The sequence below is a fragment of the Bacillus rossius genome, chromosome 6, assembly GCF_032445375.1.
Source record: "Bacillus rossius redtenbacheri isolate Brsri chromosome 6, Brsri_v3, whole genome shotgun sequence".
In the NCBI taxonomy this organism is placed as follows: Eukaryota; Metazoa; Arthropoda; class Insecta; order Phasmatodea; family Bacillidae; genus Bacillus; species Bacillus rossius.
In genome coordinates this window covers 53,128,212-53,155,492 of record NC_086334.1, presented here as the reverse complement: position 1 = coordinate 53,155,492, position 27,281 = coordinate 53,128,212, and the positions used below count along the sequence as shown (strand labels likewise).

The window sequence follows — 27,281 nt, the reverse complement described above, 5'->3', positions numbered from 1 at the left end:
GAAGCAGCTGAAATTGTGGATATACAGACCGACTACAGCTGTCCTTCCCTGCGCAAACTCTGTTCAATGTACGAAGCTAAGCATCCAAACGACAAGTTTGAACGTGTCTGTGCCTGCACAAACTCGCAGCTAATGCAGAAATGGCACGCGCAGCAGGAATAAATTTTTTTTAATATTGGCAAACCCGATTTTTTTTTGTCAAATAGTGGCACACCTGTATTTTATTTTTTTACTATAAATAGCTCGAAAATCGAGCTCTATCAATCAGTTGACGTTCGGACACGATGACGCCATTCCAGCCGGAAACCGAGTACCTGAGCGCTAAACCAGACTACAGCTGTATTGAATACAGTTTCCTGGATGAAGAAGAAAATTTACGCACATATACGGAAGTATGTTACGGTGGAGTATTACATTTCCTAATGGCACATTCGCCACGCAGTTATGAGCCATCCCAACAACAAATAAACTGTTGCGGGGAGGAAAAGTGCGTCGTGTTTAACCTCAGACCAACAACCGTTCTTCCATGCACCAAGGAAGAAATTCTCGGTACAACTCTACACGCATCCGACTGCACGCCAGAAGACTGTAGAGCATAGGCGTACCCAGGGGGGGTGTTTTGGGGGTTCAAACCCCCCCCCCCCCCCCCCCCCCCGAAATGAGGCAAGAAAATTATGAACACTCATGTCATTCGAGCTCAATTTCTAAAAACAGAGCAACGAGAGAAATAACGTCACCAAGCAGCCCATTTGGTAAGTAAACGTAAACAAATTTGAATTGCAGTGGTTGGTTCTTAATAGGTCAGTCTAAATTCTCAAATCGCGGTGATTGGTCTATGGAATAATCAGTTCAACTCTACTTTGATTATGTTTTATATTTGCTTAGTAGAATTGGGCATTGAGTAACAGTAGTGATTGCGACCTAATTTAATACAAAACTCTATAAAACTATTAAAACGTTTGGGGGGGGGGGGGGGGATGGGACGTTTTTTTGGCCGTTTTGTCAAGTCAGGTACTTTCATTTAAATACTGTACATCTGTACGTATAACACGAAGAAAAAAAGTTAGATTATCGCAAGGTGCGTAATTTTAAACGACTGTTACAAACATTGAAAAGCTTAAATGTAAATTTCTCGCCTCAGATGAAAGGGACCTCGTTGAGTGCAACGTGGTGTGAAGTTGTGTTTGAGTCAGTAGCTTAATGGCCTCAACTCAATGTTTTTAGCGAATATTGTAATAGAACAATATAATTTAACATGAATATACTAGCCGCCCGACTCAGCTTCGCACGGCTATACTAATGGGGGAAAAATGAGACTAAATATCCCATTTACAGTAATAATAAATGAAATAAAATGCAATTAATTTCAACAAAAATGTATTACAATGCTTTGTATTGTACCGGAGAGAAAACGAGTAGCACCGATGGTTTCCCGATAAGTACAACTGATGTACCCGTACTTCGCTACAGCAGTCTACAGGCAGAACACTTGCGCCGCTCATTATACATGCCCCTCCTTGTGGGTACGCCACTGCCGCACCTCGAATGGAAAAAAAATCAAAGCAATGCTTGTTGCCATGGAGACGCAGAAGGCATAAACAATGCACAATCCCGCTGTCCCACTGTTGCCCGGGCTTAACCACCCTTGGGAGTTGATTTTCGGAAAACGTCATTCTGCATAACATGAGGAACATTACTGTCAAGTTCAAATCTGTAGGATATAAAATTGAAAAAAGGGCAATTTTTGCTATTTAAAGTCCCCGTAAAATTTCAAAGGTGATGAGGACTGCACTAATAGTGAATTAGTTGTTGCCATAGAAACGAATGAAGCATCAACAAAGCAACAGCCATTGCCATGGTGATTTTCTACCATAAACTGGAATTTTGATATTTTACACCCCCAAAACTCCCTTTGGGAGCTGATTTTCGGAAAATCATATCTTAGTGAGTATTTACATACATCACAAAATGAGTAACTATGCTAAGTTTCAATCGGTTGAAAGATTTCAAGTCAATCGTAATGAGTCAGTCAGTGGTATTTCGCAGAAATAAATTTTTAAATTTAAATAATTGTACATTAAATAATAATTAAATCTATACAGAAATATGCCTCAAATTGAAAAAAATCGATAAAGCGATGCCCGTTGCCATGAAGACGCAGAAGGCATAAACAATGAAAAATCTCGTCATGGAGATGGAGTACCCACTGTTGCCAGTGCTGAAACACCCTTGGGAGCCGATTTCCAGAAAACGCTGTCATTAATCAAAATAAAATGTAGCCTATATATTAAGTTGGACAAACATCGTGACACGAGATTTTTATATATAAAGATTTAATTCTGTTTTGCTACACTTGAATTGTAAAGCCTGAATTACAATAGCCCGTCACATCCATCCGTCAGCCACCAAGCGATATACAACTTCACTTCACTTCACTTCACTTCACTTCACTTGACTGCTTGGATTTTGGACTTGAGCGGTATCCGTTTAGCCAGAAATATCAATTTAATTATTCTTTTTCATTATCTTTTATCGCAAGTGTATATTTTGAATAAGTCTCAGTTTTACTCCCATGCCTTACCCGGGACTCGAACCCAGAACCTCTCCCACCATAAGCCAGTGTGCATCCGACTACGCTACGGAGGTCGGCTGGCGATTTACAACACTCCGCTTGTCCGTCATAATATTTCTCCACGTCAATGCTGACAACTGTTGAGAAAACTTAACAATTTGGGGGAAAAAATGATCATATGTAATTATATTACTTAAACAATTATGTAAAGTAAGTAGGTGCTTGAAACTCATTTAACTCGGAGTGTTTTTTTTTCGGTATATATTTTCACATTTCCAGAGTTACTATACGTAATTATAATACTTCCGTGACTTAGACCATTTTTGTTTCAAAAAAGAGCTTTCGAAATGTGTCTAAACGTAAGCTAAGAAATTATTTTGGAATCAGCTAAACAAAATTTAATACATTTTAATATAATATTTTATATGCAAACACCTAGAAGACATAAGGAGGTTATAGTTTCATCCGTTCACCCGTCAAAAGTATAAAGTTACCAAGCTTTAGACGGACGAGTGGATGACATTTTTCAGTCCATCTTATTGGGTGCAAGTCACGTAATTGTAATTCCGGCCTTAGTCGCTAACACCCTTACAATCAAATTATACAGTAATTATTCTATTGTCATGCCGTCAACTTATTAGGAATAAGTTTGTAAAGTGCGTACGTAAATTCGTTAAGCTAACTAATTATTTATATATATATCTTTTTGGGGGGTTTTGTAGGTATTTTAATATTGTAATGTGACTTTACTTAAGTTAATTGAAAGAAAAATTATGTACAAATTACATATCAACAATTGCCCAGGTGAAAAAAATTAAATGTGAGACTATTCTATTTATTTACTCAAGAAATAATTAATTTTTGGTGTTTGTGCAGTTTTTCCTAAAAATCTGGAAGAACACCCCCCGAAAAAAATTCCTGGGTAAGCCTATGCTGTAGAGGTATCGACCCCGGCACCCTGGGCTGCAGTGAGCAGTCCAAACTAGAGGTTTCGAAGCGCAGCGACCTGTCCAAACTCGTCGCTTCGAAGCGCAGCGACATGTCCAGACCTGAACTCAAGACTAGGACTCGACGTCGACCCTCTCCCAGACTGGAACCAGCAACTCGTCGCCGCAGCATCAAGAAACATGGATTAAGCGTCGATACGCCGCAGATCTTCAGTGATAATGCTACGGACTTTTACAAATTTGATTCTGTAAAAACCATTCGTAGCGCCCTGTGTTCTGTTCTCTCTGTCTTGTTAGATGTTTTGAAGTAATAAAAAAAAATGTAAAACTATTGTAATGACTTTTTATTTATTTCTCCTTCCGTTTAAAAAATAATAATTTGGGACTGCAAAGGTAATCATAAAACTAAAAACAAATGATATTTTTCAGTAAATTATTTAAATATGACACTGTTGAAAAAAAATCGTATAAATTAACGTAATTATATATATTTTTCAATAACTTAATTTTTTTTTTCCTTTGGAGCAAAGTGAGTATCGTAGTGAATCTTCCAGCTGCCAGGAGCTGATTGAATCTGATTGGCTAGTGGATATTCCCACCGTGCAGTCGACAGTAGGCGGGGATTGTCAACCTCCCTCCCGATTTCCCCTACATCCCTCCCAATTTTTCCCTTGTCCCCCTCCCGTAAATTTCAAATCGCACTAACCATTGCACGCAAATCCCTTCCCACTTTTCCCCTCAATCCTCCCCCCTCGACCCCTCCCCCATTTACAAAAATCTCGCCGACATAGCAGCGGCTCCCACGCATCCTGATTGGCTTGAGCCTGTGACCAAGGGGGGAATTTGCCTATAAATTGCCGTGTGAGACGTCGGGGGCTTCACTTTTGGTCTTGCCGCCGTCACCGTATGAACGTGTTCGAGCTTCGTTGCGACTCCTTCCGTTTCTACAACTCCAGCAGCTTGGTAAGTACAACTTCTCCGTAAATTTTAACTTTGTTAATTTTGACGTAAATTTTAACTTTGAAATTTTTTCGTAAATTTTAACTTTGAAATTTTTCCGAACGTTTTCAACTTTGAAATTTTTCCGAACATTTTTCAACTTTGAAATTTTTTCCGAACGTTTTCAACTTTGAAATTTTTCGGAACATTTTTCAACTTTGAAATTTTTTTGAACTGTAATTTTTTTATTTTTACATTACGGTCTCGCGTGTGTGTACGCCTTCGCTACGTCCTTCACTCAGTCAGCAAGCCTAACAGCTGGCCACTGGGTGAAGGCCGCTGCTGAGCCAGCTAGTACGTGACGTGGTGATAACACCCGAGCGAGCGCGCACGGCTGACGCGACGCCCGCCGGCTCCCCGGCCAGCCGGCCAGCAGAGAGAGAGAGTAGAAACAATAATAATAAAAAAGAAGCAAGGCGTACGCACGAGAAGTAGTAACCGTCCGTTTTCCAACATTTTTTTTAAGAAATTTGTGAGTGTGTTTATTTTTTTTTCACGTCTAAGATCGGTACTGTTTAGATGATGTGTGCGAGTGGAACTGTTTTAGATGTTACGTCTGCGTTTGGTTCAGTATTAATTTTTTACGGTTGTGATTATTACAATTTTTTTTCTAGTCGAAATTATTAGTGCCATCAGTTGCAGTATATTTCATCTTGAAATAATATTTTTTCCCCTAGCATACATGTTAGTTATTATTATCCATGCATGAACGACTTAGCTCGAAACAAGATGGATGCCGTGCACACCCGTGTCCTACCGACGGGCAGCGCGCGCAGAGCGTGCCCTCCATGCTCCAGCCCCCACCCGTGGTGCGCACAGCGTCCCCTCCCTCCTCCTGGACGGACTGCCCCCCCTCCCCCCCATACACGGCGCGTGAGGACCCTACCGACCCCCCGCGCTCCCTGGCCGTCCCGTGCACGGAGCGATGTTTCTGCCGCGCCGTGCAGCTTACATCTGGCTAGTTACCGCGCACCGCCGCATGGAGCGCTCAAGTCGTCCTGCCTGCCCCCTCGCCTGGCCCAAAAAAAAAATAACAGATGCACGCGCACTTGCTGTTAATAATCAAATAGAAAAAAAATATTTTGTTTCAAAAATAAAAATTGAAAAAAAATTTATACTTAATAAAATACAGAATTTCTTATCACAACTAAATACAGAAATATATTTTCACATAAATAAAAAAAAGGAGTACATTTACGTAAAAAATATTGTGTGTTGCAGGTATTCAGTGCTTCTCCTTGCGTCGAGCTACTCCCCAGTGTGATCCGCTTGGAGAACGCCTGTCTGCCCTCTGGAGTCCTGCACCGTTCTTCTTCGATTCCGGTCAGTACATAAAACATAAAATATTGACATCAGTGTCTTTGCGCTGTCTTGAAAAAAAAAAATTCGAGTGCTAAGCCAGGTGGTCTCTTTCTGTGTTACAGGTTACAGTGTGCTGTACGACGTTCCAGCCCTCCTCGTTGTGCGTGCGTGCAGTACACACAGAGTCGTTCCTGTTTTCGTCTGGTAAGTTTTATTTAATTTTTTTCATGCGTGTGTAGTTGTTTCTGTGTGCGTATAACCGTCTTTATGCAAGTGTATTTTGTTTCTGTGTGTGTGTAGGTGTGTGTGTGTGTGTGTGTACACACACACACACAAATATATTGCTGCCTCCTGCCTTTTATACTAGTTTCCCCCCTCCCACCCTCAAATGTGTTTCGTAAAGCAAAATAAAGTGGGCATGTGGTAATTTACAAGTTTAAAGAAAATAATATTTATATAACTGTTACTAAATGAAAAATCATATCAAAATTATCTTTAGAATGAAGTCCTCAATCCTGATAATTTATGAGTTATGAGGATCTCCTTAAAAACCATATAGTGAAACATCATTAACATACAACACTCCTTCAGACAAATAATGACTGCATACAGTTTATTTTACTTAAGTAGAACTGCACATTAACAAAATGCTTTATTAATATAAGTACATATATGTTTGGATAACATAATATACTAGGTTACAATCACAGTAACTTTTCAATAGTTTGGTTAGTTTACCTATTATTAAAACAAAACATCAATTAATTATACAGTAACTTTGGTTTTATACATATTAATGAAGTTTCACTACATGTACCTATTCCAAGGGTGTGCAGTCTGCTAACATTAACACAAGTAATAATTAGTAGGGCCGTGTATTTTTCACAAAAAAGATTTTCAGACCAGCTGTGTGTAGCTTTATCTGTGGTTCGTGGTTGGCTGGGTCTGTAACAGGTGCATGTCTACTGTCCGCACACCAATCATGGCCATTCAGTGCGGAAGAAAAGGCGTCCTGAATGGCCTGGCCAAAAAGGGCAATGACTTCTGGAGATGGCCGCAAATTACAAGGGAACAATCACTAGTGCAAGAATATCTTATTGCAGTCTAATAAGCAATAAGATTTTTTCGTAAAAAAATACATGTCCTTAGTAATTTTGTATGTGAAGCAACACCAGGTAACATAACTTTAAGTTGTAACATAGCTTTAAGTTGTGTCAGGAATTTAGTAAAAATATCTGCTACGAAAACATCAAATCATTTTCAATCATTTATTATGAAAAACTGACAGTGTACTGCAACATTTAGGTCACCAGTTCTCAACTTCACACATCAAAACACCTCTCACATTTTATCACTTAAGTCATCATTTATCAATCTATTTAGCCAAAATGAGTTTAGTGAGTGACATGTATACCATACCACAAGACTAGACATCTACATTTAACTCTGTAACACATTACACACCGACACAATGTTCAAAAAAATTATTATATTTTGTTCATAAATTTTTTTTTAAAGAAGTTCAGCCAAAACAAACATTAAAATTCCTTATTAAAAACAAAACAAAAAAATCAAACATGACATCATAAAATTTTTTTTTTCTTTACGTTTACAAAAAGTCAGGTCTTAAAGGGGAGTGTAAATTAACGATGGCCAGACTGCAGATGTTTGTTCAACACTGTTCAACGAACAATAAATGTACACCATCTTGCCTAGACTGTTCAATAGCATACTAGGACCTACTTTACGAGAATGGATGATCATGATAACAAACAGCAACAAAAAATATTATAATAAAAGATTGCTCTTACGAAATAAATGAAAAACATTCAATACCATGTATCAGGTATCACACATTCAGTCCTGAATAATGTCCAGAGTACAAAATGGAAACCTATCTAAACAAGAAATGAATCTTACTTCCTCCTGAACTATATCAAAACTCTCGAGGGTCCCACACAGTGAGAGGTATAATAGTAATAAAATTACCAAAATGGGACCACAGTCTTAAGACTTTTCTGCAGGACTGTAGAAATTCTCAAAATGCATTGGGATGATAAAAGGACACAAAAATGACATTTAAATGCAATAAAATTACTAAAAAAAAAAAAAACTCTGTATGTCTACTTTGAAGAAAACTTACCTGCTAAGAATAAATATCTTTGTCAATAATTGAAGTAGTGCAGATGAACAAAATAAAATATTATAGCTGAAAATTACAGGTGATCAAGTTTCATCTGCATATAAAATCATACACATTTTACTCTTTGCTTTTCACTGTATACCATTTGTTATGGAAGATTTTCTTTTTATTTCAACGTACAAAACCATTTTGGATAGTTACTAAGGGTCTGCAAATATTTAAAAAATATTCAATATTCGCGAAGTGACATTGGATATGACATTTCAAATAAAATAGTTTTATTTTTTAATAATCATTACCAACTCATTTACAAAAAATTTAATGAAAAGAGTGCAACATGTATGAAGTCGAAATGATTTATTAATAAATTTATATTTGTATTTTGCAACATAGTACATATGTACATGCGTCTTAAATAGAACAACATAGGTAGGTGTTATAATGATTCAAATAATCTCTTTTTAAGATTATAATATGTTAGTCTAGCAAACCCATTTTCAACTTAAAATTTTACTGGGTCAAAATCCATTGCCAGGTTTTTTAGCCTCTTACATTTTTCACCACTCTATTATGGTTCTGGTTCCAAAAGTAATGCTTTTTTTTATTTCATTTTACTGCGTTTTGTATTAACTTTTCACAGATGCTTGTGATGTATGAAAAACAAATTCATTGTATGTTAAAAATTGATTCAAACTATATTCAATATTCATGAATTATTTAATATTAAATTTGAATTTTTAAAAATATATATAAAAATATTTGCAGAAGCCTAGTAATTACATAAATATGTGCTTAAAGTTACTGCATGAAGGAAGAATCAATCATAAAATGTAGAGTTCACATTCTGTGAGTCTGGCTTCCACCTCCGGAGGTTATTCTCGATGTATAAGGACATACATACCCAGACATGCCAAGACAGCATACTAGAAACAAAGAAGAAGAAAATTAGTTCAAATATAACTTATGACAATTTTGCATGCACTACAAAGAATTTACATTAACCAATCTTAAAAAAAATAACTCACAAGTGAAACAATAAATCAAATGATATGTAAGTGATAAGTAATACACAAGGCAGATGTTCAAGTTATATATGTAATTGTTCTGTGATATTTGCAAAAGCCTACAAACCTACAGAAACATTAACTTACATCTTACTTGCAATACAAGATGTTTTCAGATCACAGCTAAATGAGGTTGAAGGTAAGGAACTTAAATATTATTCAAAATTTTACACTCTAAAAATTTTATTTTTAAAACATTTATAATTTATAGATATATAAGTATAAGTAGGGACCCTGAAAAATGGTAAATAAAAACTACCAATAGCGGTGCAAAAAAACTAGTGAAAGCGGTGTAACAACCCCTGGTAAGAGCGGTGTAAAAAAACCAGCAGAAGCGGTGTAAAAAGTCAAAATTTTTAATAAAGCGGTAAATAAAATTTGTTTCACTTAACACGTAGTACATTTATGTAACGGGGGGGGGGGGGGGGGGGGGGGGAGGAGGAGAGAATACAGGAAAAGTGAAAATAACTTAACTGTTAAATTTTAACTTTCATTATGAGATAATATTGAAAACATCTTGCTTTTTTAAACACTTGAACATTTACACATTTAAAATTGTAATATTAATATAAACCCTTGTTGGGAAGTTGCAAAATTTGCACATCAATATTTGATTCTTTGCATCAAATACATAAAATCCGTCAGTAGCAAATTGATACAATTTTCGGCATGATTTAAACGCTTGTAACACGTTTAGATATGGCGAATTGCAATTGTATAACTGTTGTTTAAATTACATGCTTCATTCGAGTGCAAAGTACTAGCTAAATTACTGTTTCAGATAAATGTATGAATATATAAATTCAAGAGTAACACTTAAATCCACTTATCAATCTAAAAAAATATATAAAAAGTGTGTATTCAACAATAAGCAGCATCAAAACAAACAAGCCCGGAGTTTCTGAGCCAAAGATAAATGTTTCTCCGAACGTCTCAGAGAAGACGAGATAAAGTGTGTAAGTTTTCTTCACAATACATCAAGGACGTCATTTTGTATGGAAGGACGCCATGTTGGTAAAATTATTGTTTTTTTTTTTTTTTTGTAAATTACCGTAATTCGGTATTGACTTCAGATATATTGTGAATGTTCTAGAAAATTAAGACTTTTTTTCCGTATAAATGGGGTTTGAAAGAAAAAAGTAAAGATTCACAGCGAAAAATTAAAAAATTCAACATGGCGTCGCAATGATAAAGTGTTTATGTACTTTCTTTTCTATGGCTTGTTATGGCCGTTAGGAAACCCGTTGGCCAACGAAAGAAAACAAAACAGTTGTGTTATTGTTAGGTTAATAAACGTAATAAACCCGTTTCTTGAACCCGAAGGCGTTAAAATATGAAGTTACTTATATTATCAAATTATAAAGTGAAAAAATTATTTGCCTAGGCGTCGTTCTGTAAAATATTTTCGTGTAGTGTGGAGTTTTATCTTTGACTTGTAAACATATTCTTGCGCAAATCTTAAAAATAGTGATTTTAAATGGACTATTTCGTGCAAAATTTCGTGAAATAGAGGAATTTAGCCCTATTTCGCGCAAAGCGAGAAAAATGGCAAATTTCGTGAAATTTCGCGTAATTTCGCGACGCATAAACGGTTTGTAAGACAATAAAAATAACATAAATTGTTGGTATGTTGACCCTATATGCTTGTATAAAAATTTCGTGAATAAACCATTCGCGAAATAAAAGGGTCCCTAAGTATAAGCATACATATATATGTATACTCATATATGTATACTCATATATATTTTTATATTAAATATATTTATTAAAAATTTATATTAAAAATGAAAAAAAAATTATTTATTTAACTAATTTGAAATTGGCAATAAGGACTGCATTACTTTAATCAAATAGCATTTTAGAATGTCACGCTACTGAATATTAATTTATTAATTTTGAAATGTACAAAAGATTCTTAGTGAGCTTAAACTATGAAAAATTATGGATAAATAAAATATTTTGCTTAAATGTGTTTGGTGTTTACTTTTCACAAAACTTCAATTACAGTCAAACCTCTCTGAAACGACCCCTCACGGTTCCCAGGAAAAGGGTCGTAATAGAGGGAGGGTCGTAATAGATTTTTTCCTAAATTTTCAGTTCATTTCAAACCCAAGCCCCCCCCCCCCTCCCACCCCCCTTTCCAAAAACCGCTACTCGCTAACCAGCCGTACAATGGCAGGATTCTGTCACTCACAATGCTAGACGGCTTTGCTTTAAACCCACTTCAACCTTCATAAGTTCGTCGCCCTACAGGCCACCTCTAAAGAAAATATGTGTTAGTTTACATGTATGTTTTCTGCTTTCCGTAGTTAAATACACTAGAACCCCGATGTCACGAACCCCGGATTTAACGAAGCAGTGATTTTATGAATACATTCTCGGGAACCATCAAAAAATTGGACATTTTGACCAAAATGTGAAAATCAAAAAAAAAATTAAAAAAAAAAAAAATTGACAGATCATTAAAATCTGTTAATTTTAACACACAACGTATTTTTGTGTCGGCTTTAATACTTCCAATAATGTTCGTGTAAGAATAACAGAAAAATAATGGGACATTTCCTTTAAAAATATGGCAGCTGTAGGTTCTGCAACGCGAGTGGGTGCAATGCGTGGTCGCTTCGTTATAGCTCGCGCGAGAGGTGAGACTTGGAATGTTAGAAGAAAGATAAATGCGAGGGAGACAGACGGCAGCCAGTGTGTTTCCTGCATGGGCAGTAAGTGGCGTAGCCTTTTTTTTTAATGCTGGGTGAAGCGACCTTTTTCTATCAACCCACAGGAAAAGATAATTGCTTGAGCTGTCAAAACAAACATCGCTGTGGCAGTTAAAACAAGTCGAGGCGGGCGTGTATCCAGTCGGTCGCTGTGTATTGTCAACCGATAGTAATCAAAATTAAGAGAAATCCAGCAGGTAGCTTTCTTTGCCTTAACTGCGTACCACACTAGACACTCACAAAAAGCTAAACGTAAACACGTTGCTACAAAAACCTTTATCTGCACCCTGCCGGCAAAGGGACAAGGGATGTGGAATGGGGGTTTTTAAGCGCTGACAGTGGTCGTAAACACGTCGCCACAAAAACCTTTATCTGCTCCCTGCCGCAAAGGACGTGGAATGGGGGTTGTTAAGCGCTGACAGAGGTCGACAGGAAATGGTATCTATTTTTAGATATGCGCTGCCTACGACAGTACAGTACTCGGCAAGAGAAACGCAGTAACACACTACTCACCACAAGAAACTTATTTTCTGTCAGATTTTCTTCGGATTTTCGGCAATTTTTCACGGTTCCTCGAAATCGGGTTGTAATAGAGAGGTGGTCGCAATAAATGGGGTCACAACAAAAAGGTTTTACTGTAAATACCAGTAGGATAGTATTCATACTGTTACGAATGCAGACAGGACCGCGACACGCCCCACGTTTCGAGCTGGCTGGCAGCCCTACCAGACCACCGTCACATGCCATGACTAGAGCCAAGATTTTATGGTGTTATGAAAAAGGACTTTTCGTCATTAAGAATTGTGGATTTCGTCTTTATCGTCATAAAAAATTAAAACACATGTAATAACATGTACACACCTAGCAGAGCTGCCTTGATCAAATGCTTCAATAATTCGTGGTTAGAGACTTAAAATATGCACATTAAACAATACTATGTTGAGAGTACATAAAAAATTAACAACTAAAATATTCAGTATTCTTATGCAGGTAAGTACTGTTCCCGAGTTCAGGAGAGAGTCTAAATTAATTAAAATAGAAACTAAAGTTAAACTTTTGTTCTATAAATGCAATATAATTAAGCTCAGGAAAAAGCCACCATTGTCAGCAGTTCAGCATTCTCTGGTTTTAGAGATCTTCTTCTGTCACTTACAACTACAGAATACTTAGAAAAAGATCTTTCTGAGTCCACATTCGTTGCAGGTATCCATAGTAACTTTAAAGCAGCAGCTGCAAATTCAGGATAATCCGCTTTCATTTTACATAGTATGTCCACCATGTCTATGTAGTTCACATGCGGTTTCTTCTGCTCTTGGGAAACCAGGTTTTGGAGTGTTATGTAGCCTGTCGCTACAGAAGTCTTCTGCACCTTGCAAAGGAAAGGTAGGTTCCCAATATGTTTCTGGAATTCTTTTTCCTCCACACGAATGTTTCCTACATTTTGAGGATTCATTAGAGCGCTGATTCCCAGAAATAGTTGACGAGATGGATCAGTGTTCACCAGATCAATCAGTTTTATAAGACTGAGTTTAGCTGTGTTCTTGAACTGCTCTTTAAGGGCTGCAGAGTTGACAGTTTTCATTTCAGCCAAAATGTCTTCAACATTTTCAGGAAATATTCCCTTAGCCAAGACATCAAGAGTAGTTTGCAGTTTACTCAATTTTGTGCACAACTGATGAGCAGTAGGATACTTTGTTCCTTCAAGAAAATTAATTAGCTCTACAAAGGTGTTACAGTTTTGAGCCACAAATGTAAGAGTGGCCTCAAGACATTGTAACTCTTCCTTCTGGAGACCCTTGATATATTTAACACCAGAGTTATCTTCGCTAAGCTGCTCAAAGAATTCCACAATGTCGTGCAGATGGAGTGCGAGGTATGATACAGATTCAAACCACGTGTTCCAACGTGTAACAACTGGCATGGGGAATAACTTGACCAGAGCCTTGTTTTCTCCATGTTTCTGGAGAAGAAATTGAAGGTATGCATGCCTCCTCTTTCTGGTGTTAAGAAAGGCCATCTTTACCTTACAAACGAAGAGGTTCAGTTCTTCCAAGTTGTTTTGCCAGATCTGCACAACAATGTTTACTTTATGGGCCCAACATTGTATGTGGTACATGTGGTCACCAAAAACACCTTCAAGGGTGCCAGCAGATTTTGTCATGTACCTGGCACTATCCGTAACATACGCAATTATGTTTTCTTCCTTGACTTCATATTTGGAGCATACATCAATCACTGCCCGAGAACAACAAACAGCATTTGCTGCATCAAGGACACAAGAAGCCCCTAAGATAACATCTTGTTCAGCACCTGGTTTCAGAATTTTAAACAAGATGTTGAAAACACAATTATTACTCTTATCAGTGGTTTCATCTGCGAGTAGGACCACATCTTGCCCCAAGAGCTGCTGCTTGATTTCCACTTCTTTTTTCTCTCTAAGTAGGGGAATGTACTTTTCCCTCATCCAATCCGCTGTTGGAAGATCACCAGCACCACTTACATTCTTCTGCATCCATGCAGTCAGCTTGCTGTTGTCAAGTTTCTCAAGAGGAATACCTGCAGCTACAAAGGCTTCAACAGTTTCGAGAACAAAATCTTCCTTTTGTTTTTTTGCGCATATTTGCGCCACTCCTGCTTCTGGGATAGAAAGCTGTCGTTTCAAAGTGCATGGGGATCGTTTAGCTTTTACATGTTTGTCGCTAATTATGTGCTTGTTTACCGTGTCCTTACGTTCATGCTCCAAACGACAATTACAATATTTACAGAAAAGTATTTTTCCGTCACTGACATATAATCCCTCATTCTTAAACTCGTCAGCACGTGATGCCGCAGTAGCTTTATTTTTCGGCATGATTAAGAAATTTAGCTTTCATTTATGCACGTCATTTGTAAACAAAGCCCGGAGGTACCAAAAACTAGTATTTACTGAAGTTGTAGCGAAAAAATAAACCGCGGGAAGCCTACTTTTTACAGGCGAGAGAGCCATATACTCAACCCGAAGTAAAAGGTTAGGTTATGTCAGGTCAGTGAAATAAATGTTTTTATTTATTTTCCGGGAGGGTTGGGTAGGTAAGCGTTATTTAAAATATTTAATGACCGTAAAACAAATAAATCCTTGCAATATGGTGCTTTTTCATTAGCGATCGGAAAACATCGATTATGTTACGATTTTGGCTCTCTCGCCTGTGAAGTGTGAAATGAAAATGAAGGCTTCACGGTAAACTGCTTATTCAACAAGCTCACAAAATTGCGTTACAGTGAAATTTCATTAAATATCAAGTGATCATTAAATATCAATGTTCGCTTTTATTTTATTTTCATACGTATTTATTTAATGAATGCAGTTTTTGTTCACGTGTATTTTTCAAAGGACACAGCAAACAAGGCGCTGAGATTTTTCACGTTGTTGTGTTTGTTAACTTGTTAATTTTAGTTTACGATCGTCAGTTGTTAATATTGCGTGATCTCCAGTGGCTAGATGCGTTTAAAAACCCTAACCTAACTCCGATAACGATCTTTTTTTTGTTCGTGAAATCGTCAATTTTTGTGATATCTTGTAATTTTTTAAGATGAATAATTAACGCATTAAATAACCACTACACTGCAGTTGGATGACGACCATTTCTTCTACAAACAGATACGGAATTTTTGTCAATCAACCAATAATCGGTAGTTAACGATTTAAATCAATATTGAGGTGTTTATTTGTGGTTAGAAAACATTTCGCATTTTTCGCGGTTTGGGATGAATTTCGCGTGAAAATTTGCGATTTCGCATAAAACCATATAATCTTGGCTCTAGCCATGACACATGGTGTTCACTGACGTAAGGCATGCACGCCTGGCCGGATTACAAGGGTCGTCGCTACCCTCTCCACTACCTACACATCATCATTCCAAAGGCCGCCGCGTGAAGTGACGTGAGCAAGTGATGCCTTTCTCAACTGTTCGGGCGTCAGGTCGGCCTGGGATGACACGACTCGTCACAGCTGCTCTCGTCGGTTAGAGAAGGACGCCAGAGTACTTAAATAGCGACGCCAGCCTCCGCGGGAGTTCTTTCCAGCAAAGGGAAGCGTGATATCGATGAAGAGGGTGAAAGAGAGAAGACACCCCCCCCACCCCCTCAGAGTGGCATGACATGGAGTTCGACTGGATCGTGAGAGTGCGGTGACTGAGTGGCGCAAGATAAGGGGTGAACCACTGTTGAGCCTAAAATATTTTTAAGTGCAAGTGATTGGTGATCAGACATTTTTAAGTACAATTATTTATTAGTAATGTAAATATCAGTAATTAATAAAGCTGTAATAAAACTTAATTGAGCTATCCGTTACGTACCCAGTTTTCCCCACATTATTTTTAACAGTACTGTTAATGTTCCTAACCTAACCACTAATTAAAACTATATGTATTAAAACACCCTTGTAGAGAATGATTGGAAAAAAAAGTCAGAAAATTAAAAAAAAAAAAGTAATTAATAATTTTTTTTTTGAAAAAAGACTTTTTCTTCAGAATTACAAAAAAGAATTAGTTTTAATTCATAGGTTGAACACAAATTTTAAGGGAATAAAATGTAAAAATACAATTTTTATACTACATTTTTGATAAAACAAACATTTTCTACACAATTTTTTTTTCCATAAATTTATGCTTAAATACCTAGATTTTGCACCGTGTTTGCCTTATTTTAAAATAGTTTTTGTTATTTTATTGACAGTTTTCTAGGGTGTCTACGATTCGGTAATCTTAAAGGATTATTTTATGAATCCCGATTTTAAAAAAAAATTTGGTTTCGCCTCATTCCCAACTTTAATACATTCAATTGAAAGTGACAGTAAATGGCGAAGGGACGGACCTTGAACTTGGGGTACTCGTTCATGTAGATGGTGACCATGCCGACATAGGGCAGGAAGCCCCGAGCCCGCCCCACCACGTCCCTCTTGGTGAGCCACAGCTGGCCGGGGGCGTACAGTCCTCGGTCGTCCACGCTGTTGTTGTCCCCCTTGGTCAGGAACTTCACCGTGCCGTTGTTCCTGCACGGAAAACATCGCAGGAGCACGCTTTACCCCGCAGCACACTACACTGAACTGCAACATGCAAGTAAAGACAAAACAGAACACTCATCACACCAGCACGCCAAAAAGATAATTCTTCCTCGTCTTATTACAAAAATAAAAACAGAACTTTTAAAAATTCTTCTACTTTAGAAAATCTTCAATCCCCACGAGAAAAAACAGCTTATTTAACTATTCAAGATCAACAAATTAACATAGATAATATAAATAATAATTCAAGTAAACATAGTTCGTCCTATTTTCCAGACCAAGCAAATTGATCGTTCACTTTATTCATATATTGCAATACTGTTAAGTTCACCCAGAATCACTACAAACCTAGTCCATTTGTTTTAAAGTTGATTTAATTTGAGGTTGTCTTCATCTATATACTGTACTTTATGGTGGTTATTTTATTTATAGTTATATATATCATTTTTTTATTATTCATATGTACATATAATTTTTTATAGTTTTTTAAGTTAAAATTATAAATGTATTTGTATTCTTGTCATAATTTAGGGAAAGCTGTAAAAAATTAAAAACAATTGTTGTTATGAACTTTTTTTACATTTAAGTTTTTACACATATGTTGTCACATGTATTGTCACTGTACGTATATTTTTAATTATGTTTGTTTTAAAAGTTTTTTTTTTTTTTTGTAATTGTATGTTACTTATGATATTGTATGTTTTACATATTTGATTTTTGAGTCACTCTCTCAATGGCCTTCAGCTGTTGGATGGCATATAAAACATAACCAAATAAATAAAAATATAAATAATTTTAAAATTTCTGAAAATTTCTTATATAATTCTGAATGTTTCGTCATAATTTACACTCCAACACAGTTGTGACAGATAGCTAGTTTTGTCCTAAATGCAGTTTCTGGTTGGCCAACTGTGGATGTGCCTACCTGCTGTGGTTTCTCCTCAGTAGAGCTTGCCTACTTTGGTGCTGACGACAGTGTGTGTTCAGGTACTTGTAGTGACCATTTTTGTTTCTGTTTTGGTTTTGTTTTACTTTTGTATTGTTTTTTATTTTCTGTTTTGTTTCTGTCTGTATGTGTCATGCTCACTGCTAAATCCCTAGGCTGTGGACATGTTACAAAGAAAAAAATTAAACTCAGGTATCGTAAGAAGGAAAAAGAGTTGAGCTGTGGCTATCATCAAGGTGACTGTTGCATATGCGAGGGCAACCCCGCGCTTTGAAGAGATTGCAGGTGTCGAGAAGATTCCGGTCGTCAAAAGTTTTACGGTTCAGAATATTATCTAAAATTGTCAGAGCTAAGTTTTGCCAATTTTTGTGAGCTCAGAAAGAGGGAGTCTGCCTGATATGTATTTAACTGACCTTCCACAGTTCGTCATTCACCTCACCGAAGTTTCCGGGGCTGATGCCATCAACTACACTACTCGTAGGCCCAGCAGCAGATACTGTAAAGACATCTCTAATCTACTCAGCTCCCACTTCTCAACGAGACTACTGTCATAGTGCTTCAGCCATCATCTTATTTTTCACCGCGAGTTCCTCACTTGTTTCTAGCATTAATCTTATTTTTCACCGTGAGTTCCTCACTTGTTTCTATCATTAATTTGCATGTTACCAGGACATACGTAGTGGTCCCGAGGGTATATTTCAAAACTGTTCTACTGAATAGGCATTGTGTATATTAAATATTAGTTAGTATTTCAGCTTTTGGAAATTAAAAAAAAACAACTGAGAATGGCAAATTTAATTTCAAGACATTTTCTACCAGACATCTCAATAGTCGTTGGCCAAGCCAAAATGTAAGACAAGATGGAAACTGCGTTTAGAATTAATTGTTAGTTTTTAATAATTAAAATAATGAAGATTATCCTTAATATCTAATTTAATGAATTCAAATCATTTCATTTTTGATAATTTTCCTAGTAAACTTTTATCATTTAGACTTTTAGACAATTATGTGCTGATTCAATAGCATAGTTAGATGTGATTATGTATGGAAATCCACTAGTGTGTTAATTTTGTGCTTTCTTTGTTCATAATCTAACACTTCACAAACATAGATTATCAAATATTTACATTTTCGCTACCAACATTTTTATTAACTTACATCTTAATACCTAGCATCATAAAAAGTGGCTTGTTGATGCTGTTGGGAGGCTGAGATTGTAGTTTTTTCATTAAGTTGTTTTGATAAGTTCAAATGTGCACCAAGAGACTTGCCTAACAAGGTTTATGCGTGTGCAAGGCAAAGTGATTGGTTTAACCCTGCCTGTCTCAATGCACACTCAGGCTTATTACTGGATAAAATAATCATCTTAGTTTAAGCTGGTTTTCTTTCTAATAAGCAGGCTACATACATGCTATGATACAGTTTTCGATAAATTTATATTTTGCCCTGTTTAAATTAATGCTGGTATTCAGTCAAAGAGTAAATATGTTCCTAACTATAGTGACTGTGACTACCATTTTGGTAATACTAAAGTCAGTTCTATATAATGCTTCATAAATGCTACAAGCCAAAATATAAATGCTGCAAGCAGGAATCAGCGAATCACAACTGTGAAAGTTATTTCAGTACTCACTTTTCATGCAGCTTGAGAACTCTGTGGACAATCGGGATGTCACGACCTTCGACCTTGAAGACCACGATCTCTCCCACCCTCACAGGCTCCTCCTTGTAGTTGGTGAGGAACAGCAGGTCTCCTCTGTGGAACGCTGGCTCCATGCTGCCGCTGCTCAGGCAAGCAAAGCAACAGCGTTAAGGGCCCCGCCCACCCGGTGTGCAGAGCTTCACAAGAAACCACACAATCTGATAACTTCCCCACATATCCGAGTGGGGTCTGTTCACGCAAAGCATTTGAGAATACCCTTAGGGCAGATGAGTAGTTCTGTTTCCGTACAGATTCTCGAAAGCATTCGTGGGACTTGCATGACACATTTATCTTTATTTCTCTGCCATACAATTTTTTGGTTCTAGCTCAAATTTCACGGTTGCCCTGTGCACGACGAGATGAATGCGTGCCGGTCCAGAGGCGATACCGCGCTAGAAGCACCAGCGACTGTCACTCTCATCATCCCGCCTCACCATCACAGACACACCCCTGACTAGGCGGGCCCCTTAACTTGCTTGTTTCCACCTACTTTATGTGACAACATGCTGAGAGTGGTTCACAGATAGTATAGCTGCAGTCGGCCTTGTCCCCAGGGTTACGGTGGCAGAAAACTAACTTTCAGCGGTGTGAGTAAACACCAAAGGGCTAAAGCTCAGAAAGTAATAATCAGTCAGAGAAGAAAATTTAATTTTGCTGCCTGCAGCAACTACCATTTAGGAAACACTACAATCAGTTTACAGCATGCTCTGTTGTTTTGGCTACTTTCTGGGGAAAGGGAAATACAGGTTGTCTCCAAATACCTGGTAAACGAATTTCAGAATTTTTTCGGAAACTTTTTGTAATAATTTTTACAGTTTGCATGTAATAAGCAAAATTATAAATAATTTTATTTATTTATTTGTAACATGCCTACCAATGGTTTGGGAACTTTTAAGGTGGGCATGACATACAAAAAGGTACAAAGGACATTGTAGTCCCTACGGGCATGCAAGCACCAGACCCACGTAGGCACCACCTGCAAGGAGAGAACTCGGGTAGGAACTACCAGCACATAGCCAACTGACACTAGCAGCACTGCATACTTGCAGGGACTACAACACACACAACAAACACAAAGAACCATAAAATTCAAAATAATACCACAAAACAACCGGCACATAGATACAAATATAAAAAAAACAATAATAATATGAAATCAATAAAAAAAAGGAAAAATAAAATCAACAAGATTAGAAACATTTTTTTCATGACAATTTGGTTTATTTATATAACAAAAAGGAGGTAAGTTATAATAATTTAAAAAGAAAAAAGAATTCATTAATTATGTACACTAGCACATAACCTTTCCATGCCCACTTTGCTGTCAAAAAAATTTTCATATTTATCTAATTGTTAATCAATCTGTATATGATATCATTAGTATTGTTAGGTATAACAGTACAGAGTAATACCTGTGAATTACTGTTAAATTGAGGAACTTTAAGCTCAGAATTATCTAAGAAATAATTTTAGCTTATTTTGGAACTAAAGCAGTTGCGGACAATGAGCGGATCTAATAGATTTCTGCGTTCAATTAAGGGTGGTAGAAAAGATCTTGAGACATGCTTTTGATTTATAATTTTAATTAATCTAGACTGAATGTTTTCGAGTTTATCATAGTCAGAAGGGATTATGTCGGTCCAAATTACGGAACCATAATCTAATTTTCCTAACTAACGAATAGTAGAATGTAGTAATGAGTCAGTTTCAGATGTGTAGCAAGTAATGAATTCAATCAAGGCTAGGGTTCTATGTGAGCTAGATACCGAAGAGTTAATATGATGATGGAAATATAATTTAAAGTCAAGTGTAATGCCTCAGTCTTTTACATATAAAGTTTTTGCTTAGTTATATTATCAAGCTTGTAGTCACACCGACTAGGAAATAGTTTCTTTGTGCAAGATATAACTTTTGTTCTTTTCTTTATTGAGTGTCATCAATTTAGCATTGCACCAATTAGAGATTTCAGAAATGTCATACCTGGAATAGATGACAATCATTTTCAGAAGTGATCTTTCTAAAGATTTTAAGATTGCCAGGAAATAACAGACCTGAAGAGTAATAATAAAGGTGATCGAGTACCTCCTTGAGGAACACCAGAGGGAGCTTGGTGTGAAGAAGAGATAAAGTTATAATTGAAATAAACCAACATTTATCTTTAAGGTAGCTAGAGAGCCAACCTACATATTTATCACACACACACCAAATCTTGTTAGCTTCTGAAGTATTATTCAGTGGTTCACAGTTAGGGTTACCAGACGTCCGGCAAAAGGAGGACATGTCCTCCTTTTTATGTATTTTTTTGCGTCCGGCCGGATTTTCCTTAATGCTCCAAAATGTCCGGCTTTTTTATAAAGTGAGATAATTCCTGCAGTTACACTCTGAGTAAAGCGCGCGCTGTCCGCAGAGTCATCCCACTAGTAAGTAGTTCTATGACAGCTTGACAGGTAGCAGCACATGCAGAAGCACGTGTTTTTAATATGCTGTATATGCGTAGTTTGTTTGATTCTTTATACTGAAACTGTATTAAATGCCAAAACATTGTAAAATATCGTTCTCCATTGTAATTAATTCATGGCTTTTTAAGAAAATATATTGTCCTCCTTTTTAGTGAAATGTCCTCCTTTTTCAAGGTGAATGTCCTCCTTTTTTGTTATCAGTGTCTGGTAACCCTATTCACAGTATCAAATGCCTTGACGAGTTCAAAGTAGAATCAACTTGACCCTTCAGTGTATATAAGATTTATAAAAGTAAATAAATTTATGGTAGTTGACATCCTAAATATAAAACCATGTTGATTGTCAGATAATCTACTTTTAAGGTTGAAATTCAGTTGCCTAAACACAATGTTTTCAAATTTTATTTTTGCAAAACCACTAAGTAAAGATGCAGGCCTATAATAGGTAACTTGTAGTTTACTGCCTTTTTTTTAGGAATCAGAATAACCTTAGCAATTTTCCACTTCTGGGGTAAGACTTCTGTTTTTAAACTAGTATTAGTAGTATAACAGAGGCATGATTATGAAAGAACATCCTTTCAACGTGAAATTGGGTATTCCGTCCTGTACACTTGGTAGGTTTAAGGGATTTAATGCCCCATCGTACTACGCTCTCAGAAATGAAAAATACTGGAATTGAATCTAAAGTGGCATTCACAGTAACATTGGGAGGCATGACATTCGGCAATACATAAACACTAGAATAATATTAGGTAAAATAATTTGAAATCAAAACAGGACCTTCTGAAAAAAACCTCTTTGATATTTAAGATGAATTTTGTTTATAACCAATCTTCATTACGTTGACATATTGCCAAAAAATTTTGAGGTCTTCTATATGTCATTGTTTATCTTGATTTTGTCTCTTTTGATAAGTTTAACTCTTTGACGGTAATAGGAAAAATGTATGTAATACAGCATATTGTTATCTCTTTTAAATAATTTAAGACAGTTTTTTTTTTTTTTTCAAGGCTTGAATGAGGTCCTTGAAAAACCCATGGGAGAATTTGGACACTCAGACAGTCGACAATGGGATTAAGTATTTAAATTATCACATAAACACTTTGTTAATTCATCAGCCAAGAGGTTTACATCTATTTTCTTATAGAATTCCAACCAGTTGTGATCCTTTATGGCGTTAGATAAACCTAAATAATAGCCGCTTTTATAATTTCTATAGGTGAAGGGGTCATTATTTGTGGTTGAATAAATATCCCAAGATTATTTTAATATTGAGAGTAGGGTGTAGCAGATATTTTTAACTAAAGCATATTAAGCTTTTCAGACCACACATTCAGATAGATTAGTGAAACACAAATCAAGTAGAGAATTGAGAGGTTGGTATTATTGAACTGACTTAGGTTCATACCGAAGGCAAAATTCAGTAGGGATTGAGCCTTGGACTTAATATAGCTGTGGTATGTGTGTTGGTTGTAGAATCACTCCACGCCTGGTACATTTTAAAATATCATCTTCATAATTAGTAAATTTGTCTTCAAGTGCTTCAAAATACATTTCACATGTGTTTGGAGTTGTTTGAGGCCACGAGCAGAAGTGACATATAACAACACACATGAAATATACATATATTAGAATACCACACAACATCCAATCCACTAACTTGCATATGATAAAAGTACCTTAAAACAACGACGATAGGGCTCTCGCTTCCTGTGACCACCATCAGACCCTTCCATATCATCAGTGCCGAGGACACAATCATGCCAAAACTCAGAACCTGGTACAGGAACTGCAATCAACAGGAAACAAAGTAAGTTATAATTAGAGAATGAAAATAGGTTGTTAGTTACAGGCCAACAGCAAGTAGGTAAGTTAAAAAAAATTTATGTTATAGGTGTCCAAATTATAGGTTTTGAACCCAAAGTTCTTTTTAAAACAGTACAAATGTATTAATTTTTCCTCTTAGAATACAAAATATGTAGTAGATTACTAAAAATCAGGTGTAATATTTGTGTTACATAAACCTTTTTTTTTTTTAACTCACTCAATACTGAGCACTGAGGCAGTCGATAGATAACACATGACCCACACCAAGACAACTTTGATAAGGTGACAATGAAAACTTTTAAAATATATTTTGCCCCTATCACTTGTAAAGTTAGATGTTACTTCTTGGAAGACCTAAAACTATTCCTTCTGCTAACAGACTGTTCCTACTATGTTCCTACTGAATTTACAAATCTGAAATACACTGGTCTAGAATAAGTAACCTCTTGTGTTTAACAAAAACTTGTGAATTATGAATTATCTGTGCCAGTAGGGTACATCTGACATCAATTCCTTAAGAGCTGTTACAGAACTTGCATATTATGTGATATATCAAAAGGAATCTATCATTCGAAAACATGAAAGGACAAAAGGTGTATTGAAATGTAAATTTTATAACTACGATTACTTAATTGGGAACAAAAGCAATGAAAATAATGTTTATGATCAAACAAATTTAATAGCATTTCTGAACTTTTAGAGGTTCAATTAGATAGTTTAATTATGCTGAAATTTACTTTAAGTGAAAAGTTACTTAAGTTTAATTTTACAACTACTTATGTAGGTACACACTGTACAGTAATAATTCTAGATATGAAATAAGTATTGTGTTTTAAAGGAGGTAAACATGTTTTTCAATAGCAATGCATGTGCATATACTTGACATGTTCTATATCCCAGAGCCTTGATTCCACGTGGGATCCATGGAACAAAATAAATTAGTAAAAAATAAAATAACACTGTCTCAATGAATAAGAGAATAATATTTATTTTTTTAAGCATTTTTTTTTATTTAGGGCACATTATTTTTATATCATCATAGGTATGGCTACATTATTTTAATTTTTTCACCTATTAAAAAAAACACGTTTATGTTTGTTCCCAGCAATTCTTCCAATGCATCACAGTAAATGTGTGTCTAACCCCAGTGCTGCTCAGTGACAAGTGACACTGACACCTCACAGTTTAACAAAGAACCCAGATTCCTGCTAGCTCACAGAGATGCATCAGTGAAACCCAGTTCATGCTGGTCTTCTGAGAGTTACCCATGAATCCTAAGTCAGGAGGGTAAAAATAAAAATTCCATCATATTAATAAACAAAACATCTAAAGTAGGTATGTTTAGGAACTGCAGATGTAAAAATATTTAGTCAATGCTTCAGACACAGTGAATTTAGCAGTGACTGTTTGGAAAAAATATATTGCTTGGCCATTTGTTTAAGTAAAAAAAATCTTTAGAATTTCTTACTACCAGCCTAAATATCACCCCCATCCTTTTTTTTTGCAACAAACAACTCTATTGATCAAACTCTATGTAACACCACATGGGTCAGTGGCCATGTTTGCAGCGGTGTGTAAGGTTCGTGTGAAAAATATTTGATCCCAACACCCGATATGAGTCAATTATGAGCGAACATCACTCGCCTCCCACAAAGGCAACCTCTCGGCGAGGCCGAACCCTGATTCTACGCAGGTGGTAAATGTGGCAGACGCTGCAGTGAGCCAGTGGGTTTTCTCGAAACACTCCCGTTTCCCCCATCCGTTCATTCCACCAGTGATCAATTCTCATCTCGTGTCCATAATGACCCCAAAGTTGACAAGAGTAAGTGGAAATGGTTCCATACTTTAATCACTAACCTGCCTACTGTTTTAAAGTAGCCTAAACCATAATTTTCGTTTCCATTGGTTTTAAACAATCAGTATTCAGCAAATAAATGTCTAATAGGGTATGTTTACAACGCTTGATTACGAATAACAGTGAAGTAGCTTTGCGAGTATGCAAGCAATAAATCTGTGTTTTAATTATTCACCAAGATAATTTTAATGTGTATTTATATCAAATGCACATATTCATTGTAACAAATAATAGCAATACAAACACATAAAATCCATGCATGTCATTTTTATCAATAAAATGCATGCACAAATATTTACACAGGTACCAAACTAAAAACTTAAAACTGCAGCTACAAGCCAGGTTTAATGCACTTAAACAACTGTGAAATTGCATGAAATACTTGGATATCACGTAAACATTCGACCTACGCTTTACAAGTCTGTTGCTGGAAAACTATTTGACATAGCTCAATGCAGTTTACAGGAGCGAATAGTACATTTTTTCTCCTCACTGTGAAAGATGTAAAAATATAATACCATAAAGATTTAAAACATTTTGTGATAGTCAGTCCAAAAATGTAGTTAATACTCCAAAAGTAAGACAAACATTTTTCGTAATTTATATTTTATTAACAAGTACAATAGCTACTGATGACATTCACTCTCTTAAGGCACCTGATACACAGAAAATAAAATTTGAAGACAATATACATAATGAACGATTTGGTTTTAAGTAGCACTACAAGATATTGTATTTTTTTGGACTGCTCAATAAGTAGTGTTGTCAAATATCAACACTCAGTCATATTACATACAACTATGGATTCACCCATCCTGTATGTCAGCTGGATTAAAACATTTAGAGACCTTAGAAAGTGAGAATCATACAAGGAGGAGTAAGCAGTCATCCCCTGTGATTCACTCCTGAAACCATAGTCTTCAGAAGGTAATTAATTATAAGCTAGATTATCAGGTTATGCATAGAAAAAAACCATCTCAAATACAGTTCTACTAAACATTGAGGTGGTTGTGTTGAAAGAAGATTGCAAAGAATGACGTTGAACAAAATTTTTCAGTTAGGTACTAGGTAAGTAAGGTCTGAAAAAAATCATTAGAACTAAAAATTTATTATACACTAATACCAATAACCCTATGTTATTATATGCAGCGTCATCATTTATTTATATTTTTATACAGACCTGGCGTTTATTCATACGCTTTACATCGTCAAATAAGCTCTGAAGCATTTTTCTTGAAGCTTTGTTACAAAAATGGAAAATAACTTGTTTTACTTCAACTGCCCTGAACTACGTCTCAACACATTCCACACCACACACCTCAAATAATGAAAAAATAATTTGAACACTAAACAAATTAAATATCATTTAAGTTCCCAGATTGTATCAACCGGGCCACGTCAGTTTACTCGACAATTCGACATGCATTCACTTCGTCTTTTTTTTTCGGTGGTGTTTTAACGTTAGTCAACTATCTCAGATCCTATTTTCAAGTTTGACAACATCACGAAATCCATGGTGACAACATGAGTGACAATTGTAGGATTAGTTATTTTGGATCATAAATTATTTTAAAATTCATATATTTCAGTCACGAAATTATAATATTTTTGTAAACAACTACATTGCAGTTTATAGTCTTACATAAAATATTTGTGAGTGAAATGCATTTTGATGTCTTGCAGTTGTCAATATTGTTTGTTTGTGTTTTTG

General features: G+C 36.1%; 1 protein-coding gene across 1 annotated transcript; it reads right to left on the bottom strand.

The window, feature by feature from the left end:
* Positions 1-7,074: 7,074 nt before the first annotated feature.
* On the bottom strand, positions 7,075-27,037 carry LOC134533195 (signal peptidase complex catalytic subunit SEC11A). The gene is made up of 5 exons (XM_063370567.1): positions 26,751-27,037; positions 23,568-23,677; positions 19,362-19,511; positions 16,593-16,770; positions 7,075-8,886 (listed from the first exon to the last, which is right to left on the bottom strand). The coding sequence occupies exons 1-5, from the start codon at positions 26,796-26,798 to the stop codon at positions 8,836-8,838; spliced, it is 537 nt and encodes a 178-aa protein (XP_063226637.1). The 5' UTR covers positions 26,799-27,037; the 3' UTR covers positions 7,075-8,835.
* Between the last annotated feature and the right edge of the window lie 244 nt (positions 27,038-27,281).